This window comes from Carassius carassius, chromosome 3 (assembly GCF_963082965.1).
Source record: "Carassius carassius chromosome 3, fCarCar2.1, whole genome shotgun sequence".
NCBI classification, from domain to species: Eukaryota; Metazoa; Chordata; class Actinopteri; order Cypriniformes; family Cyprinidae; genus Carassius; species Carassius carassius.
In genome coordinates this window covers 5,402,799-5,420,304 of record NC_081757.1, presented here as the reverse complement: position 1 = coordinate 5,420,304, position 17,506 = coordinate 5,402,799, and the positions used below count along the sequence as shown (strand labels likewise).

The following is a 17,506-nucleotide window of genomic DNA, read 5'->3' as shown; positions in this document are numbered from 1 at the left end:
TTTCCAGGAATCTCCATAAAAAGATCTGTGTGACGATCCAAACTTCGAAAGTGCCTCCAAGTTGCATTTGGTCAAGAAAAATGGCATTAAGAGAAGAGGTTAAACAATTGTGCATCCTCGTGTGACACCAGTGCTGACACATTAGTTTAAGTTCACTCTTGTACAGGATTAAAGAGAGAACTGACAACGTTATGACGGTTTGTCATAAACCAGTGCAAAATTCCTTTTTTTGATGAGAAATAAATAAGCAAAAAGGATATTTGTTAATATTCTATTATTCCATGCTGTACAGTATCTTAAATAAATGCACCCAGGAAGTGTTAATGATTCTAAAACATGCATGTGTTGCATGTGCATATTTAATTGCACCTTCTTGATTAAATTCAATATTTAAACGAAACAAGATTCATAAATGCAGAAAATTATCGATGAATAAAACACTCCCTGAGACACGGATCGCAAAAGAAACCGGACTTTGCCTAAACAGAAAGCCCATAAGATTTTTATTTCAATATAACTTTTTGGTATACTGAATCAGTATTATATAATATTAACATTATAAACCATATATTATATTTATGCTTTTTCTTTCAATACGCAAAATGTGATTGACAAAATGGCATGTGAAATCTGATTTCTTTTTTAACAGTCCCAAAAAGTTGTACTAAGCACCCATTTTAAGTGCTATAATTAAAATAACATTGTTCACTGTAATGTGTGATGTCATGCAAAATCAATAACATAAGTCTTGCAGTCTACAAAAAAATATATATATGTACAGATGAATTTTAAGAGTGCTTATCCACAGAAGAGAAAATATAAGTTCAGCAGAAGTTTAAACGACACGGTGGCTTCGTGTTTTACTTTCAAAAGTGATTCAAGCATAAATATTCTTTTTTAAGCTTACCAAACATTTCAGATGTTTCACTAAGACAAAAAGTACATGAATCTTCAACAATGTCACATCCTTCAAAAAAAAAGCTGAACCCCGCACCAAACTTCCTGAGTGAAAGAAAACAAAAAACAGGATGTCAAAAAACACATCCCTAAACCTTCAGTTTCGATTAAGTGCTCTGGCTCATAGTGCATTCGGTATTAACATAAGCATTACTGTTAGCATTCTCTTTATGGCCATGATTCGTGCCCAAAAAACAGTCGTCCGAATGAAAGTGCGCTGAGATCTGGTTGTAGCAAAGCAGGACCAGCTGCCTCTCCTCTGGGTTGTAGTCCAGCGAGTGAGGGTGCACTTGAAGGATGTGTCTCTTGATGGTGCTGACCTTCAGTGTTGCGAGCGTAGCGCCACACACCATGCAGATCAATCCGTGCTTCCTGCAGTCATAGTCCATCAGGAAGTCCATCTTCCAGCGGGCCTGGTAATTGCGCCGCTGGTCCTTCCCCGGGTAGTGCCTGTGCCGCCCAGGCATCTGTATTGATGGGGTGATATTTGTGCTATTATTGTCTTCTGTTTCAGCTCCTTGCTCTGTGGTTTTCACAGGAGACACCTGCATGTCACCAACAGCATTTGTAGTGACAGGGCCACTTTGTGGGTCTTCAGTGGCAAATAAAAGAAAAGAGAGAGACACATTATTGTTTGATTTATACAAGAATTTTTCTTTAACAACCCAACACAAATAGTTTCATTCAGAAATGTTAAGATATTTTGACATCAGAACCATAAGCAGATGTACATAGCAGTTTGGCCTACCTTGTTGTGACTAGTGCAAAGCGACGTTGGCTCAGATGTACAACATGAATATTTTTACATCCTTAAAACAAGATAAATTCACCTGAGAAGCTAAATAATCTTAAGCTTTCAAGCTGTTAAAGCTAAAGAAGTGTAACTATTTTTAGCTTCTGAAATATAATGTTAGGTCATTTAAAAACATTAACAAGCATATTTTCATGATTAAGTACAATCTGAATGTATAGCTTACTTTGTGAAACTGATTTACCTGAGAAGCTAAATATCTTTAGTTTTCAAGCTGTTAGCTTGCCAAGCAGAGGCTAACTGAAAACACTAGGAAAAATAAATATTTGACCATTTTAGCTTCCAAAATATAATACTATATGCAATTTAAAGGACATTAATTAACATAGGTTCATGATTAAGTAGATCTTCAATATCTTTACATCCTTATAAACAAGATAGATTTACCTGAGAAGCTAATTAATCAAGCTATTAGCTTGCTAAGCAGAGGCTAACTGAAAACACTAGTAAAGATACATTTTTAATTTGACTATTTTTAGCTTCTGAAATATAATGTGATATTATGTAATAATTTTAAAGGACATTACTAAAAATATTTTCAAGACCAAGTCATCTAGTCATCTTTAAAACAAGGTAAATATGCCGGAGAAGATAAATAATCTTTCATTTTAGAGAATCAATTTTGTTTCTCAGGTTTAATTAATCTGGTTTTAAAGATTTTTGCAATGGGAAACAAAGTTGGAATTGATTTTTAAGAACTTCGGTTCTAATTTTGGTATTTTTTTATTTTTCTTTTTTCATATGATGATTTTCTTTTAATACAAAAATATGGCATATATAGTGATAATAGTCTAGATAGTCTGAATCTCTCTATATTTGATGCTGTGGGTTTAGTTGTCTCTACTTACCATCCTCTTTCGGTGTAACCTTGTCGATTTTCTCCTCCTTTATCCAGGAGCTGACCACAGCATCTCTCTCACTTCGGCTGAGGTTGCTCGTCTCCGGATGACACTCCTGGATGTGCTTGCGAAAGTTGCTGACCCTCGGCACAGGCAGGTGTTCAGAACACACCATACAGTAGCAGAGCGGGTTTTCCGGAGGACCGTACGCCACTAAATAATCCAGACGGAGACGCCAGGGGCTGCCGTATTTTAGTCTTCTCTTTCTGGGATAGTAAGGTAAGGACTGGGATCTCTGGCTATTGTCTGGTGGATTCTCATCTCCTCTTGTGCAGCTCATCAAGTTTCCTTGAATGGGATCCACATTCAGAGGAATAAACGAGGCTGAACCATCTAAGTTTATTTCTTTGGCATGCGGTTCCGATTTGATTTGAGGTTGTAAAGAGTGGGACTCTGCATGACAAATGAGAAATGCAAAGAGAAAAAAAAATTATCACAGCTGAGCAGGAAAAAAAGGTGTGTAAATTACAGTTAAACAGAACTTTATGTTGTTTTGTCTTTTACAAGGGTTAAAAGAACAAATTTAAGCAGTTGCACCTTTTTAATAGACCATTGTCAAAGACAAAAGAAATTTTTTTATATATATATATATAATAAAGCAATTGATATTCTTTTATTTTTACTTTTGATTGATATTATATCTTTTTTTCTGGTGATTTTAATTTAATTTGTTTGTTTTCTTGACTTTTCATAACAGTATTAAAGAAAATTAATTATTTTATTCTGCACAGTTTTTTTATAATAGACCGTTCAAGTAATAATATTTGTCAACATTAATATTTTTGTTGTTTACACTGTATTTTGATCAAATAAATGCAGCTTTCATGAGCATAAAATACTTCTATCAAAAACATACAAACTGTATTAGCTTTTAATTTGAGCCTGTGCTTTTTTTCCCACAAATATTTTACTGAAATCAGACCGACTCATAAATGTATTATATTTTTTTAACATAACATTTTAATTATTTTTTACAAATAAACAGTTTTGTGTATGCAACACATCCATGACACTTTAGAGATGTTTAACCTATTTTTTCAATAACTCTTTTTGATTTTCTAATTTAGTGTGATTTGTTTTGTCTCTCACCTTCACCGTGCGTCTTAGCCCAGGTCTGCAGGATGGAGTGCTTTTCCTCAGCGCTGTACAGCAGAGAGTTCGGGTGCAGATCCAGCATGTGACTCTTGATGTGATCCAGGTGCAGCGAAGGCAACAGACAGCTGCATACCATGCATAAAAGACGACCCTCCTCTGCCTGATATTCCATCAGGAACTCCTGGCGGAACCAGGCGTGCAGCGAGTCGTTCAGGTAGCGCTCCATCACCTGAGCTGTGGGGCCTGGGAGCTCCTGGACCGAGGAGGCCGGAGGGGATGGTGTGACCCTGCTAATGCCAGACTGGGCTTGAAGTACTGGAGAGATGGAACCACTAGACCTGCCTAGAATGACATGAAGAATGAGCACTCTACTTAATAATAATAATAAAAACTTGATGTTAGTTAAATGTTCTGAAATGAAAAAAAAATAATGCATCCTATTTATAATGTGCATTCCTAATACTCAAAGCGCTACAATACAATGCAAAAGTAAACATCTCAAGACGAGATAAAATAATAATAATAATAAAATTTAAGTAAATTTAAAAAACATATTTTTTATTTTTATATCTTATTATTTTTCTCACATTCAAGGTGCTACAATACAACATAAAAAATAACTAAGCAGAGATCAAATAATAATTGTATATAAGCTTTCATAAAGTTTCAGGGTTTTTTAATTGTGACATTATTTTCAAGAGATTTAAACACATTACCCATTAAAATCTCATTACTGTATTCCATCCAGATCTTTACATATTTTAGTTTTTATTTCTTATTATTACAGTAATGAAAATAGTCCTGCCCAGACAAAATTATTTTTAATTAATAAAAAAAATACAAATATTACCATATATTAAAAGCTTTAAGAAGCATGACATATAGATATATTATATTCAATTGTTTGAAATATTTATAATTGATATTTACGTTTATTTTTTATCAAATCGAGTCATGATAATAAGGGGTAGGTGAATGTCATAACTAAAAAATAATCTCATTAAACTAATATTAGATGGCAAAATATCTGTATTTTTCTAAAAAAAAAAAATTTGACTTTTCTTTAAACAAAATACTATAGATTTCTTTGGTTTGTCAGGTTTCATGTGATTCAGATATTTCACGCATTTAACACAAAGCAGCACACAGAAATATAAACACAGACCTGTGGAGAGCTTGTTAACGTCCAGAATCTCCTGTGACTCTGGAGGAACATCAGGATCGGGACATAACGGCTGGCAGTTCTCTCGGTTCAAATGACTCTCCCATCCCGACCGGATCACATCTTTATCAGACTCGGTCCACAGCAGCGAGTACGGATGCTTCTGATTGATGTGCCTCTTGATGGTGCTTAACTTCAGGGTGGCCAGTGAACTGCCACAAACCATGCAGATCATCCCTTGTCTCTGTGGCTCAAAGTCCATGAGGTACTCGCTGCGCCAGTACTCATGGTAATAGCGCCGGTGGTCTCGGCCAGGTGTGTGCTTTGTTGGAGGAGGGTCTTTTTTAGATGGGCCTGGGATTGGAGACAGAAGGAAAGGAGAGTCTGCGTTCTCAGAGATACACCAGTAACTGGTGCCTGGAGAGCATACAGAGGTGACAGGAACGTCCTGGCTTTCATGAGATGTGAGACCATTGGTCATGTCCTCTTGACCTGAGGAGGACACAAAAAGAGAGCACCACTGATGAAGTATAGTGTGAAATTATTTCATAGTTTTCAATCACAGGGAAATATAAAATACCAGAGATAAATATAAAATGATGGCGATGGATATTAAGTGAAAATGTATTTCTGTCAGCACTTTTTATGCATAAATGTGTGTATTCATAACATACAATATGTTATACTGGACAAAAATTATTTAGTTATTATTACTTAAATAGGACTCTTGCTGATAGGTCATTCTTAATTTAGAAACTTTACAGGAACATTGAACATTTTTTAAATAAGTATTTGTGATACACAAATTATTTTACTTATATTTAATATATATTACAAATATTAAAAATGTTGTCATGATTACTATAAAATGTTATAAAATGTTATATAAAGTGTTTTTGTCTGCAAGCCAATTTGTGCATAAATCTGTAAAAAAAAATCTGTCAGCACATATTCAAATCACTATTATTGTAAATATTAAGCAGTAGTAATATTTTAGTTTTTATATACAAAAGACAACAAGATTAGTAATATCATAAAACAATGCAAATTAGTTTGTATTTCAGAAAAAACATTTCACACATATTAAGAACTGGTGAGTATTAAACAAATATTGAAGTATGTACTTTTTTGTATAAACCTACAAATAATAACGTTTTTTTATTATTATTATTATTTATTTATTTAGAATTAATCTGTTGCTGATAGGCTAAAAGTCATTTTCAAATATTGTAACTGAAATTAACGTCATCTGAAAACTATGCAAATTATTTTGTATTTCTTATATTTTATGATATACTAGTTGTTGATTTAAAGTCAATATTCAATAATCAAAAATGTTGCATTATAAAATGTATCTATCAGCATATATTCTAATTGTTATTTTTACTACTACTGGTAGTAGTCTCAAAATATAGTCTCAAACTGTTAAAATATTCAAATAACTTTTCATTTCAGAAAAAAATAGTAACGCAAATAATAATTTAGCACGATGTAAATTGACATCAAAGTGGAAATGTGGTATTTTCGCAGGCCCATTTTTAGCATAACAAGGGGGCGGCGGCATGATACAGTACCGCGCACTTCCGCTAGGTGGTGACGGCTCAACGCGTACACATATGCGTACACATGGTTATTTTGCCTTTGTTTATTGTGGAGCCCGACAGATTAGGGGCCATGCCGCTGCATGCTATTGTTTGTCAAGGGTTTTAACATTTCCAAGAGAGAACCATCGATCTAATGGACAACGTTAAATGCATAACACAACAATTACCTGCTGAGAGGTCCCCCGAGTGTCCCCGCTGCGGTGTCGCCTCCTCTTCCTCAGCTTTCATTATTAATGAGCGAGATTCTGTCTGCTCAGCTTTATGCACCGACTCTTTGGACTCCGCTTCATCCATACCTGTGTGATGTTATCTTAACGTGAAGGATTCGCACCTTTTGTACGTAGAAATGTCACAAGCGGAGGATTTCGTAGATGCATTCGTCGGGTGGTTGCCTAAATATCTGAAACACGCACTCACCCATTACAGTGTGAGCAGTGTGTGTCTCTGCACTGAAGCCTCAACGCGGTTTGGTTTAAGTAAACTAAACTTTACGAGACGATACAAGTCGCATTTAGATCGAAGCTGGAGTGCAGATCTTATGGTCGGTGATTTTAAGCGGTCTCCTGTTTGTATTTAGATGTTCTGCCTGTCTTCAGGGTGGAGAGCCGAGCTAGGGGCCCCTGGGGCTCCTTTAGGGGCTCCTGGGTAAATTTAAAGAGACAGTAGCGGATGTGGTGTAGTGACGGGTGCACCATGGGGCCCATTTTGAAGGTTTTATTTTATATTTTTCACAAGATTGTAATCAAAATTATGCATTTCGTACAGGTCATTAAATGAATGAATTATAAAATACGATAAATATATTTAGTTTTCTAGTTTTGATTGGTACATTTATTTACAGTCCGTTCTACAATTATTCTACATTAAATGACGGTTTAATTAAATGTATTATTCCTATTATTGATAGTTGTGTGTGTTTCTTAAACTTGTGCATGTAACCTTGTGTATTTTATAGTAAAATTGAATTTTTAACAATTAAATTGTGTTCAATATTCGAAAAATCTGAATAAACATACATTTGTTTAATTCATCTTAGGTTTAAACAGGTTTGCATCTGTAATTGTAAAAATTATTTAATGTTAGGTGTTGCGTTAGCAGCGCAAAAGGTTGTGGGTTCGATTCCCAGGGAACACATGTTATGTAAAAAATGTTAGCCTTAATGCGCTGCAAGTCGCTTTGGATAAAAGCTTCTGCTAAATGTATACAAATTTAATATACGTGTTAAAGATAGAAAAAAAGTAAGATAGCCTACGTAATGTCTACATAATGCCAAATTATAATTTGGTATTGTTAAAGCCATTGTTAACATTGTTTTCATAAATGATACATAACAAATACCACTAAGTTATCTGCAACTAATTCATAGTGTCTGGGGTTTGTTTTCTCTTTTTTTTTTCTTTATGCAAAACGCAATTGTGTTTTATGGCGGAAGGGACTATCCGTCCACGCACATGCTGTAAGTTCCTACATCCTGGTATTTTTACTGTTGTCAAAGCACCGATAGAAAGAAAGGCTGCAACGGGAAGCGAACCGACTGCAGTGTCCTGCAGAGACTGAGCTTAAAGAAAGTTAGGTGCATTTACCAGGTAAAACAAACGCATCCTTCGCGCACTCGGTGTTGTCATGACGCCTTTTACTTTAAAGACACGACAGTTCACAGGAGCTGACAGACAGACACACAGACCGCAGCTCTGGAGGGCAGATAGGGAAGACAACATTGTCTCTGTCATAGAGACAGCGACAGCTTGTTCAGTAAAACCACTCCAGTGTTTGCTATGATGCTTTTTAAATATACATTTTATATAAATAGCACGCGCTGCCATTGCAGGGTCAGAACAAAACCCAATATGAATCGTCAGCTTGTGATTAAGATACGATTTAAAGCGCCAGCAACGTGTTTGTCACCTCTTTCGGCTCTGTTTGAGTTAAAGTTATAATTTAATACACATTTGATTCATATAAGCATATTAGTATACTTTCAATTCAAACAGTTTTGTATAAAAATAAATATTTAGTAATGCATAGCAATTGTAATGTTACTAAATGAGTAGTTTAATAAAAAATAAAAGCAGGAATTGTTTACTTGCGGTCATGTTAAATTGAACCTGTATGATTTTCTTTCTTATGTGGAATGCACAAAAACATTTTGTAGAATGTGCAGGCTGCTCTCTTTGATAAAGGTAATGTAGACGTAGAGAGTATCAAGCTCCAAAAATGCACCAGAACATTAGTCCAGAAAAATCTCTAGGATAAGGAAAGAGGGATAAAGGAAAGAAGAAATCATTTGGGAGCTTGATGTGTGAAACTCTAGCACTGATATTTACATTTATTTATATTTATATTTGAATGTTTTTATACAGAGCGACTTGCATATGAGCAATACTACAGTATGATTAATCATAGGGAGACAGTGACATAATTCTGCAATACAAAATCCCAATGTTGGCTTGAAAGCATAGGCTAGTACTAAGATGGAGATAAGATTGGAAGTAACTTGGTAATGGTTGTGGACCAACTGTGAGTTGTCTTCAGACATTTCTTGAAGATTGAAGAACAATTTGTGACAAAAATGATTGCAAAATGATTGTTCATATTTGCTCTGTAGCATAGATATAAATTGAATTGATTTAATTTCAGTGCTTGCATGGCAGTGCTTGATGTTCCTATAAATTCATATCACATACACAGCATGTGCGGCACATTCCCCCTGGGCCTCAGACTTCCCCTTCCCCCACATGGGTAGAGGGCATCATTCTCTTATTTCATGTATCTACATGTACTACTTAAGGGTGCACTTGTCATAGTGTACTGCATATATTACTGTTATGATTAATTTCATGCACTGTTCCTTATTTGTAGGTCACTTTGGATAAAAGGGTCTACTAAATGACTAAATATGCATATACTGAAACCCTGTATGTACTTGAGGGCCCCTTTTCTGAGTCCCAGGCTCCCAGCTATACCTTTGGAAGACTACAGGGGCCACTGGATGTCGTCTTTTGTTGCTTTATGCTCACATGTGAATCACAATTAAGGATTTTGTCACAACACCAAACAAAGAGCTTTCTAGGGCCCTGTCCTCCAGCATAGGGGCCCTTTTATGTCCACTATTTTTAACCCTTAATCTGCTAGTTTGAATTATTGGGCGTGATTTATGTATTCACGTAGGCTTTATGTCAGTGGTCTCCAACTCAATTCCAAAATTTTAGACATTTTATGTCGATTGTTTTTATTTTATTTTATTGTCGTTTTATAGTTGCTGAAGTGTAGTTTCAAGCTTATAGTTGATTGGTTTGTATTAAAGAACATGGGTTGATAATGTCTCTCATTATTCATCAAATCAATTATTTATTATGCATTTTGTTTAAAAAGTTAAAAGTCAACTACTCTTGGTTTTTCAGAAAAAATGCACAGTTTGAATCAAGCCCTGCATGCAAAATGCATCTAAACAGAAAAAGACCTTGAGAGACTGCTTCACATAAAGATGTGACGCCGCAGACAACCCTGTTTAGAGCAGGTTTTGCCAAGCCCAAGAAGACTTTCTCCAGAGGCTGACATTAGTATAATGATGGTGTAACCAAACAGCAGCCATGTCCAGCAAGACTTCCTCTAAACGTCGTTATCAACCAGCAGCAGAGTTTGATGATGCCACTATCGCCCGTAAAAGGGAATATTGGAGGAGCAAGAAAAGAGAGCAGAGGGCGAGAAAGTCATCTACCAAAAAGAAGATTGGAAATGAAAATCTGCGCATGTCTGTTGTTAGTGAAGCCAGCAGTGATCCCTCTCTACACAATAATAATGTTTCATTCAAACAGGAAGAGGCTGATGCTCCTAAAAACTCCTTTAGCTTAGGTTTATCAGTATCTGAGAGTAACATTACTATGGTGCCATGCCAAAAAGCGAGATGGTTTCAAAGGACCAAGCTCAACTATGCCTTACCTCAGTCTCCAGAAACAAGCACAAACACCCTGAAGGGTGTAATGGGTAATAAAAAAATAAATCCCTCAGATACAGGGTCATCAAAAATAAATGCTTCAACAGTTGAATCTCTCTGCCCTACAGTCCATTCGGTGCCTAGAACATGCATTGAGTTGCATCCGAACAATACTCATGCTCAAAAATCTAAATCGGGAATGTCATCCCTAAATGACAAGCATTTAACAACATCTCTGCAAAGCCATGTATCCATGGTTTTACCAGTGCACAGTTACCAAAATAAGCCTCAGAACTCACTTAGACTCTTGACCTCTGCTGAATGTAAGGTTTGTGAAAACCAGAGTCCTATCACTAAGAGAAGAACATGTGCCTTCATTTTAGAGCACAACACGGGAGAGGCTGTGACTGAAGAAGAGATGGTTGCTAAGCGTAGAGAGAACTGGCGTATCAAAAAGCGGGAACAGAGAGCAAAGCGTGCTGCAAAGCTGGCCCGGGACCGAGAAGGGAGTCTCAGACAAGGACAACCTTTATCTGTTGGTATCATGAATGCTTCATCTCCTACTAACAGTAAGGCATTGAGAGGAATCAGCCTCAACTCAAACCTTGCATCCCTTAATCAGCAGTTGCTGGGAGCAAAATTTAATGGTTCTCAGACAGCACAACTACATGTTAAGAGTCCTAAACCAAACCATGCATCCTTAACCTCTGGTATTTTGCAGTCATCCTCAAGTAAGTCCAAATCCAAAGTACAGAAATTTGCACAAACTCAAAAGAGACGTCAAAACCAAATGAGGAGATCCACCCTTGGTGCTTCCAAAGTTGAGTCTCCCGAGGATCGCCATGCCAGGCAAAAAGAATACTGGAGAATTAAGAAACGTGAGCAAAGAGCAAGGCTGTCTATGGCATTGAAAGCACGACTGAAGGAACAAGAAGCACTAAAGCATCATGGGAGACACTCCTACAACAGTTTCAGTCAGGCATGTGGAGTTCAAGCGAGCAAAGCAAGTGCATTTGCAGTTTCCTCAGATACCATTGGTGGTTTTATCAAAGAAGATGGCACAGTGACGGTCTCCATTTCGAAGACATCTCCTAAAGCTTCCCTACCTGCAAGTCAAGACATTTCCAATGTGAAATACATTGGAAATGTAAAACTCCAGGTTCAAGTAAATTCTCCCCTATATTCAGATGCTCCACCAGTCACAAAGCTAGATTCTGCTCAATGCAACATTTCTAGGAACTGTACTAATGCTCACCAAAACTCTCCAGTAAAGTCTAGATTAACCAGAGGTGCAGTTATGGGCAGTATGACAGTCACCATCAAGTCTGAAACCCCAACAGAAGAAGAAAGGGTCACCCGTTTGAGAGAGTATTGGAGGATTAAGAAACGACAGCAAAGGGCTAGTCGAGCTGCCCGACTTGGAAATGGTCTGCTCAGGTCGAAGGTTTCTGTGTTAAAGCAGAGAGAGCAGAACAAGAAGTCAAACCATAGGCAAAGTATTACTTCATCTATCACCACAACAGTTTGTCACTCCTCTACCAGTGCCCCAATGCCTATAAAAGAGGAGCATGTCTATCCCACTATACAAGCTGTGTTTTCCATCCCAGAAATTACTCCCTGCATCAGTGTTAATAGCAGCAAAACTTCACCCAGTGCATCCTTAGAATCACACATTGAGCCTCCAACAGCTGTGGACCATCATGCCACCACTCTTCAGGCTGTTCCCTTCATGAAGCTCCTAGAGGAATCAGTTTACACACCAGAAGAAAATAATGCCAGCGAAATGCACGTTAAGTGTGAAAATGAGCCTCTTCCTTTGAATAAAGATGAACTTTTTACATCTAAAGATGCAAAACCAAGTCTCACCTTACAACAAAATGTGTTATTACAGTGTGACCTCTCAAAAGACACAAGTCTTATTAAAGATATCAAATTGAGTCCTCAGGCATCAACTTTTGAAAACATCAGTCATTATAAGACTCTTAAAAACGTCTGTCAAGAGGCTACAGATGGAAGTCATGCCATTTCTCCAGTGGCTCTGCAACCTCAAAATTTCAGTGAAAATGGAGCAGATCCCAAGCAGCCCTCTCCTATACAGGCCTTGCAAAAGCAGCAGCTTGGTGAAAGTGATGAGCTTCAACGAAAGAGAGAGTATTGGCGGTTAAAGAAGAGACAACAGCGGGCTAGAAAAACCAACAAAGATGCAACCAAAAATGCAGTTCTTCGTAGTCTGCCACAGGTGAGTTGCATTGATATTTGAATGTCATGAGAAGTAATTATTAAAAAATGTGAATTATTAAATGTGTCGTCATTTGAACTATTGTGTTTCTCGGATTTCCCAGAAGAAAACACAAAGCACAACTTTCATGCAAGCCATGTCCCAGGACACTCTCACATGCAGACAGATCCTCATTCAGAAAAAAACAAGCAGGTGCACCAAGCCTTCTAGTCCACAGACACAGCCTACAGATAAATCAAGATGTGATAGAAGCCAAATAGTGGCAACGGCAAATCCACAAGAAGATCCAGAGGAGGTAATAAGTAGAAGACGCATGCAGTGGAGGATCAAGAAACAGGAGCAGAGAGCTAGAAAGGCAGCACGTGAGAAAAGGCTACGCCAGGTGATGGTCCCTCCACAAAGCCAGGATTTACAGGTAATTATTTTATATATACATATAGATTTATTAGCTTTATTTATGTGCTGTACCATCAAAGTTTGGGCGTAGTACGATTTTTTTATTTTCGGACTGCAAAGATATTTCTAATGTTACAAAAGACTGTTTCACATAAATGCTGTTCTTTTGGACTTTAAAAAAAATCACTAAAATATGTAGCACAACTATTTATTTTTTTAACATTGATAAATGTATATTGTGTAGCAAATCAGCATATTAGAATGATTTCTGAAGGATCATGTTCAATTCAATTAAAGTTTATTTGTATAGTTCTTTTCACGATACAATTCATTGCAGAGCAGTAGTGGTGCACGATAAATCGCATTAGATATTTCATGCACATCTTGTCTGTAAAGCCGGTTCTGTAATCAGCGGTAAATCTCTATCATGTGCGTGCTTTCACATGGAGCAGCATTTACTACACAGAGCCGTTAATCACTTACAAGCTGCGCAAAATATGATCGTGATTTATCGTGGAGCCCTACAAAGCTGCTTTACAGAAAATTAAGTTTCTGGAATATACTCATGTGAGAGTAAAGACTGGAGAAATGACTGCTGAAAAATCAGCTTTGCCATCACAGGAATACATTACATTTTCAAATATATTAAAATAGAAAACGTTTATTTTATATTGTGATTTATATTTTAGAATATTACTGTTTTTACTGTACTTTAATCAAATGAATGCAGCCTTGGTGTGCATAAGAGACTACTTTAAAAAACATGAAAAAAATTAGCAACTACAAATTTGAAAAGTAATGTAATTGCAGACAGAAAAAAGGACCCAAATAAAAGCACAATCATTGCAAAACACTGTCAGCAGTAACATCCCCTTCATTTACAGATTGTTCTAAAACAGACCAAAGTGCAGCTGAGTTTGAGTGCGACTGCGAGACCCACGCAGTGCAACCCACTGATCATGCAGTTGTTTACCCGTGTGACAGACCTGTTGAACCATTTGTGAATTTGTGGTTTGCACAGTGCTGTGCAAACTGATCTGATCTTCACTATCAGTGGCTCATGCATTGAAACAGATCATCATTTACTCATCCCTATGTTGTTTCAAACCGGCATGACTTTGTTTCTTTTACGGAAACAAACAAAAAAATTGATTTTTTTTTTTTTCCGGGTTTTTTTCATACAAAGTCTGTAGGGTCCAAAACACTGACCATTGACTTTCATTATGATAAAAACAAATTCAAACCAGCTTATGTGTTCCACAGAAGAAATAAAGTCATACAGGTTTGGAATTACATGAAGGCGAGTTTATACTGAGAACCAAACATCACAGTATACCAAAACCCTGTAATAATAACACATGCTTTATGTCCCCTGGGGTCCCCAGCTATATCTCAGCACCAGAAATTCACAGACAAATGGGGGTAAGTTGTTTTGAATTGGAGCAGTGTTCACAGGGCCCCATGTGGGGCCCCATCCATACCTCAGCACTAGAATATCACAGAAACATTTTGGAGGCCTCTTTTGACTTGTGGCAGTGTACAGAGGCCCTGTGTGGGGCCCCCGTGCCTCCAGGCATTTCTGTGCACCAGCATACTGTAGGGACATGCAAAATATAGGGAACAAAATTTAGGACTTTAGGTTTTTCTTCAAAATACATTTTTTGAAACAAACATTTATTTTAGCATTTAAGATCAGCAGCCTTCTCGCGGCTTGCTGCTTTTAGATTACTAATACTTTAGATAAAGATGCTAGAGTTTTTATACCAGTTGACTGAATATTTTCATTGTTCCTTTCTCCAGTTTCGCAGATGATTGAACCCCCTCAGAATGGATCTAAGTGTTAAACTGTGTGATTATTTTAGGTTAAAAATGCCATGGCAGAAACATCTAAATTTGGTTTGTCCAATTAAGTAGCACTTTCTCAGATTGTTTGAGAATTGTTGTCATCTTCCCAGCCTCAAATCACTCATTTACATATACTGTACGTGCTTTTATTTTTTTCATCCTTTGGTCAAGTGAGCTGCAGCTCTAGTGATTTGTTGTTGTCAATCGCTAGTTTGTTGTGTACTTAGTTAATGTATGTACTATCCTTACTTTTTTTTCTTTAATCTTCCTAGAGTCAGAACTCCACCAGTCTCTGCTCAGCTGTAGTTCAGAGGTAAGTACATTTAAAAAAAGATTATATTAGTATAGGTTTTAATAATATAAGTATTTTATGCTCACAAAGCCTACATTTATTTGATACTGTAAAAACTGTTATATTTTCAAATATTATTACCGTTTAAATGAACTATTTTCAATTTTAACATATTTTTTATTTTATTTTATGATAGCAAAGCTGCATTTTCTGTAGCCATTCTTCACTGTCACCTGATCCTGCAGAAATCATGTTAATATGCTGAAAAGACCTTAATGTTGGCTTCTTTTCCAAACAGTGTAACTTTAGAAGACCAACTTGGCTACTTTGTTGAACCATGTCAACCTGCTCTCAAAGGTTTTTTTTAATGAATTTTCTAACACAAACTTTACCAGACAGTTTAAATGACTTCTTTTTTACTGACATTACTAACATCTTCTGTTTGAAGAGGAGTCAAGCTTTGCACCAAATGATGCAATGGAGGGACCTTTATCACTGGCAGAGTGGAGAAATGTCTACCTCATGGACTTTGATCCTGTCAACCCGTTGTTGGTGTGTATGGTTTGTGGAGAGCAGCAGTACTCTGAGAGTGTGGAAGGCGTGAAGGCTCACATTGAGGAGGCGCATCCTGAAACACTATCACTGGGAGACCTTGAACGTCAAGGCATTCTGGATGCCTGGGATAAACAAGTGGCAGTCCGAGAGCACTTCATCACCCACCAGCTTCAACAGCAGTGCAGACCTTCTACAAATAACACGGAAATCTGCTTTCAGTCTGGCTTTGAAAATATGAAATAATTTATTTTATGAATCATTTTTCACAACAGAATTTAACATGCCCGGTCAAAATTGAAGCTAAGGTCGAGGCAGAAGACTTTTGTGTGAACTGATGGGTGACTGACAGACAAGACCCGTTTTGTCCTGATAGAGTCTAGTTGACGGGTTTTTCAGAAGGGATCTGTCTCTGTGGCTCATCTAGTTGACATGGTCTCCACTGACATTCACTAAAACCTAACCTCATTTCTTAAAATTTTGTAACATTTAGAGCATTTTAAGATTTAGAACATTTACTTCGTAAGTTCCATCAGTCAAAATGTTGATTCACATTTTTCTCACTACTGAGCCTCATTAACTGCACTTTTAAATTCTCATAATACTCCAAACAGTGCATTTAAAGAACCTGCAAATCAGTTTAAAAAATAAGATCCATCTAAAGAAATGCTCTCACACACACACATAGACAAACAACTGGCATGTTATTTTATATTCTAAAGAACTGCATTTTGAGCATGTATTATTTTTTCTTTTAGTATTTATTTCTGTACAGTTTATTCAATTTTTAAAACATTTTGCAATACATTTTCTTTTTATAATTTTTGGCACTGCATATAATTTTTCTTTGTACTTTGACTTGCCATAATGTTTTCCACTAGTCTTGAATAGACAGTTCAGTTTATAAAATACTATAAAATCAAATTCATATCTACCATAATTTGAACTTCCTTGTAGTTAATTACTAGTTAACCTTCTAAATTAACAGTGTGTTGATAATGTTTGGTTATATACAGACCACATTAAAAAAAAAAAAAAAAAGCACAGGGATGAGAATGATCAAATATATATAGTTTAGCAAACATAGTTTGTTAGTCTTTATAGTCTACACCTAGTATAACTAAAACGTTTGATTCTGATTCCCTCTTCAGACCACATCTGTTTTAGATTAAATCTTTTAAATAAATAAAACCTTTTGTATACTTTGTTTGCTTGTCTGTAATTTAAAATGTTAATTCACTTAACATATGTGACCCTGGACCACAAAACCAATTTTTTTTTTTCAAAATCTCAATTTTGAAATTATTATTAATCTGAAAGCTAAATAAATAATATTTCCATTGATGTATGGTTTGTTAGGACAGGACAATATTTGGCTGAAAATCTGGAATCTGAGGGTGCAAAGAAAATCGAAATATTGAGAAAATTGCCTTTAAAGTTGACCAAGTGAAGTTCTCAGCAATGCATATTACTAATCAAAAATAAAGTTCTGATATATTTATGGTAGGAAATTTACTAAGTATCTTCATGGAACATGATATTTACTTAAGACTGGTTTTGTGATCCAGGGTCACATATAATTTAGCATTATATGCACCTTTTTGTGACAAAAACGTTGCATAGGTTGCATAGAGATTTGGCTACTTTTGCTTAGAATGGTGAAACTAAAATTGTTCTGAGCTACTTATCAACTTAAAACGAAATCAATGAAATCAAAATA

The 17,506-nt window shown here is 36.3% G+C and overlaps 2 protein-coding genes across 2 annotated transcripts; one reads left to right on the top strand and one right to left on the bottom strand.

The window, feature by feature from the left end:
• Positions 1-456: 456 nt before the first annotated feature.
• On the bottom strand, positions 457-7,137 carry zfta (zinc finger translocation associated). The gene is made up of 5 exons (XM_059526313.1): positions 6,696-7,137; positions 4,928-5,416; positions 3,757-4,104; positions 2,617-3,060; positions 457-1,549 (listed from the first exon to the last, which is right to left on the bottom strand). Exons 1-5 carry the CDS (start codon positions 6,820-6,822, stop codon positions 1,065-1,067), a joined length of 1,893 nt encoding a protein of 630 aa, XP_059382296.1. The 5' UTR covers positions 6,823-7,137; the 3' UTR covers positions 457-1,064.
• An 867-nt stretch (positions 7,138-8,004) lies between these two features.
• si:dkey-28a3.2 (uncharacterized) lies at positions 8,005-16,045 on the top strand. Its single transcript, XM_059526300.1, has 6 exons — positions 8,005-8,114; positions 9,930-12,701; positions 12,805-13,116; positions 15,215-15,255; positions 15,533-15,591; positions 15,683-16,045. The coding sequence occupies exons 2-6, from the start codon at positions 10,119-10,121 to the stop codon at positions 16,030-16,032; spliced, it is 3,345 nt and encodes a 1,114-aa protein (XP_059382283.1). The 5' UTR covers positions 8,005-8,114; positions 9,930-10,118; the 3' UTR covers positions 16,033-16,045.
• Positions 16,046-17,506: the final 1,461 nt, after the last annotated feature.

Coding starts and splice junctions, on each gene's coding strand:
- si:dkey-28a3.2 (XM_059526300.1), top strand. CDS start 10,119: ATGTCCAGCAAGACTTCCTCTAAACGTCGTTATCAACCAGCAGCAGAG. Junction 12,702..12,804: donor TTCTTCGTAGTCTGCCACAG/GTGAGTTGCATT, acceptor CGGATTTCCCAG/AAGAAAACACAAAGCACAAC. Junction 13,117..15,214: donor CACAAAGCCAGGATTTACAG/GTAATTATTTTA, acceptor TAATCTTCCTAG/AGTCAGAACTCCACCAGTCT.
- zfta (XM_059526313.1), bottom strand. CDS start 6,822: ATGGATGAAGCGGAGTCCAAAGAGTCGGTGCATAAAGCTGAGCAGACA. Junction 5,417..6,695: donor CTCGGGGGACCTCTCAGCAG/GTAATTGTTGTG, acceptor TGTCCTCCTCAG/GTCAAGAGGACATGACCAAT. Junction 4,105..4,927: donor CGTTAACAAGCTCTCCACAG/GTCTGTGTTTAT, acceptor ATGTCATTCTAG/GCAGGTCTAGTGGTTCCATC.